Below are 3,830 nucleotides of genomic sequence, written 5' to 3' on the forward strand. Positions count from 1 at the left end.
TTATGTATTTTAGAAGATGTAACTTCTAAATGGCTGATATTGCCTGGACTTGTTGAGGCCGGAGTTGCAGTGGCAAATAATCACCAAATAATCCTGAGGCTGGGTCAGGTAACACAATACAGAAGGCCAGTGGTGTGCTGTGTCCCTGGGATATTTGTGAATATTGCCACCTATTTCACAGCTTGCAGGTACAAGAGAGGGTAGGTGACAACTCTGGCTCATTTTCTTTATTCTGTTCTCTCCTTGATCATTTTGGGTAAAAGGCATACCAACTTCCACATTGACATAGACATGCAAGGAGATGTTCCTCAGCAGAGGCAAATTAGCTCAGGGCTGAAGACATATTCATCTGAGTATATTATTCTGAGCTCTCAAGAATTACTTGTTAATTTCCCTTTGATAATTTCCTTGTTTCCTTTATTTATTTGTTTGTTGTTGTTGTTGTTGTTTTGTTTGTTTTTTCTTTGGATGGGTGTTTAATTTTACTTTGAGTGTGTTTGTGTGTAGCTTTGGCTGTTAGGAAAATCACTTTGTAGAATAGACTAGCCTTTATCTCACTAAGGTTTGCCTCCCTCTGCCTCTTGAGTACTAGGATTAAAGACTTGGGTTACTACCATCTCCTATTAACTTCTGATTTGATTGTTTGTTTTGTTTTGTTTTGTTTGTTTTTCTTTTTTGTTTTTTGTTTGTATGTTTTGTTTTGTTTTTGTTGGTTTTTTGTTTTAGTTGTTAATGTTGTAGCTGATTTGGAGACATTTTTTCTTTGTCTATCACTGGCTGCCCTGGAACTCACTTTGTAGACCAGGCTGGTCTCTAAGTCAGAAATCTGCCTGACCCTGCCTTCTGAAAGCTGGGATTAAATGTGTGTGCCACCATAGCTGGATTATGAGCTTCTTATTTTGATCAAATTAAGTTTAGAAGCCCAAACATGTTTAGCATAACCTTCTTGACCTGCTCAAAAATTCCATTAGAGAAGAGCCTTGGTCCTGCATTCTCTCCCACCCTACACCCATTGCCTTTCAGTAACTCATATATATGACAGTAGCAACAGCATTGTGTCTGGTTTAAACAGGCAATATCTTCAATCCAAGGCAATGGGCAAGTATATTTGAACACAGAATGATAGCCACAAGACATCTGCCTGGGTTTGGTGTGGCATACCACAGCAAGGCTACAGCCATGTAGAAGAAAATACCTTTGAAGAGGCTTAGCATGTCATCCCTCATGAAGAAGAGGAGGAGGAAGTCTTCTTCCAACACCCTGAGGAATATTGTCGGCTGCAGAATTTCTCACAGTTGGAAGGAAGGTAATGAGCCTGTCACCCAATGGAAGGCCATAGTTCTAGATCAACTGCCAACAAACCCTTCTCTTTACTTGGTGAAGTATGATGGAATTGACAGCATCTACGGATTGGAGCTCTACAGTGATGACAGGATTTTAAACCTTAAGGTTTTGCCTCCCATAGTAGTATTTCCTCAGGTGAGGGATGCCCACCTCGCCAGAGCCCTGGTTGGCAGAGCAGTACAACACAAATTTGAGGGGAAAGATGGCTCTGAGGTCAACTGGAGGGGGGTGGTGCTAGCCCAGGTGCCAATCATGAAGGATTTGTTTTACATTACCTACAAGAAGGATCCAGCTCTCTATGCTTATCAGCTACTGGATGACTACAAGGAAGGTAACCTCCACATGATTCCAGACACTCCTCCGGCTGAGGAGAGATCAGGAGATGACAGTGATGTGTTGATTGGTAACTGGGTGGAGTACACCAGAAAAGATGGTTCCAAAAAGTTCGGAAAGGTTGTTTACCAAGTTCTAGCCAATCCTTCCGTGTACTTTATCAAGTTTCATGGTGACATCCATATCTATGTCTATACTATGGTGCCAAAGATTCTTGAAGTTGAAAAATCATAAAGTACAGAAACGTAAACATATAGAACTGGAAGAAAAAAAAAAGTTTTTTTTTTTCCTGTGTTGGCTACATAAGGGTCTTTGATAATCCCAGTATCTTTGCCAATAAAATGTGTTTTGTTCTAAAAATGTAAATGTGTGACATGACATGCTGTGAGTGAACAATTTGCTGGACGAGATGGCCTACAGTGGAAAGAACTTCCAATGAAGATGAAAGTTTCATTTCAGGCGGTGAACAGTACATACACTTAAAATCATACATGCTAAAATGAACAGCTTCTCTGGTCTGCATTCAGAATAAGGAATTGGAGATGGAACTTTGAGGAGCAGGGATGGCAGAAAAAGATGGATGTTTAGTAAGTAGGGGAGAAGGACAGGACATAGGTAGAACCTCTGATGTGAAGACTGAAGGAGAAACAAAAAGTTGGGGAAAGTGGGACATTTAAAATTAATGTGGCCTTGTTGCACAAGGTGAAACCCAGAAAACTGATTGAAATAGACTCAGAAATCAGAGAAATCAGGTTTTCTTTGAATAATGACACTTAAAGAAACCTGTCTCACATTTTAAGATTTATTATCTTTACTTATGTGGGTGGGGATATGGTATGTGCTTTTGAGTACAGGTGAACACAGAGACATGCATTGTCAGGTCCCCTGGAGCTGACATTAAAGGTGATTATTTGCCATTGGATATGAATTCAAGAAACCAAATCCAGTTTTCTTGTGGTGCAAAAGTGCTTGTTACCATTGATTCATCTCTCTAATCCCATAAAGATATCTTTTTTAAGAAATCCAAAATTCACATGCATAAAACAGACCAGATTGAAGATAAGAAAGTTCTAATTGATGGTGACCATTAAAAGCAATAAGGTACACACAAAGAGTAGAGGACACTGAGAGACAAATGAATTCTAAGTTGGAGTTCTCAAAAAGTTAAGCTGGAGACACAGGAAGAAGAGAAATTTTAAGGAAATAGTCAAACTTGGGCCATATCCACATTGGCTTCTTTGTTTTCTTAACAAATAGCCAGCCTGTCATTACAGATGGGTGTGTTTGTGTGTGAGTGTGTGTGTGTGTGTGTGTGTGTGTGTGTTTGTGTGTGTGTGTTTGTGAGTGTGTGTGTGTGTGTGTGTGTGTGTCCATTTTTACACAGGCCATCTAGACTAGTGAATGTTTATATTTATGAGACTCCCTAAATCATCACAGAAACCTTGATTTTGTGTAATGAGTTCCAAAAGTAAAGTAAAACAGAAAATGAATATGCTGTGAGATAATTTTGGGTTGGAATGGATCCTGAGTTCCTTCCGTGAGCACTCTTTCCCTGTGATGAATCCTGTGATCTTTTGCAGGTCTCCAATGAGATCCCCAGATAACCATAAAAAGCCCCACAGTGGCCTGTTCCACATAGCTCTCCTCTAAACACATGACCCCCTACATACCTATGTATAACTTCAGCCTGTCTATAGCCTGGAAATTCTATTCTTTTACTTATATGTGACCTCATTCTTAGAAAACACTGAAGGTGTAACCAATGCATATATGCTGACCTCTTTTCTACGCCAGTTGACATGGGTTTCAAATGTTATGAGTTTCCCCACTGTGTGGGTCACTTTTTGAGGAGCCCGTGTACTTCATGGAGGTCTGCCTGGGTTCCATCTATACTCTCAGAGGTTTTTTTTTTTTTTTTTTTTTTTTGAGGCAGGAATGCCATGGACTCAGTCATTACAATTTTCCTCTCTAGAATAAGTTTGTATGCTTCAGCATTTGATAATAATCTCTATTGTTGATTAATTTTAATACCTGGGAGAGTTTCTGCAGTAACTGATTCTCTTAGGGATTAGTTGCTGTGAAAAGACACCATGTCAAAGGCCACTCATAAGAGCCAACATTTCATTAGTGCTTTTCTACATTTCATTACACGT

The 3,830-nt window shown here is 39.6% G+C and overlaps 1 protein-coding gene across 1 annotated transcript; it reads left to right on the plus strand.

Annotated features, from left to right (window-relative positions):
- The first annotated feature begins 1,116 nt into the window (after positions 1-1,116).
- Gm20772 (predicted gene, 20772) lies at positions 1,117-1,911 on the plus strand. Its single transcript, XM_011251051.2, has one exon. It carries the CDS (start codon positions 1,213-1,215, stop codon positions 1,909-1,911), a length of 699 nt encoding a protein of 232 aa, XP_011249353.1. The 5' UTR covers positions 1,117-1,212.
- Positions 1,912-3,830: the final 1,919 nt, after the last annotated feature.

Source organism: Mus musculus, chromosome Y (genome assembly GCF_000001635.26).
Source record: "Mus musculus strain C57BL/6J chromosome Y, GRCm38.p6 C57BL/6J".
Classification (NCBI taxonomy): domain Eukaryota; kingdom Metazoa; phylum Chordata; class Mammalia; order Rodentia; family Muridae; genus Mus; species Mus musculus.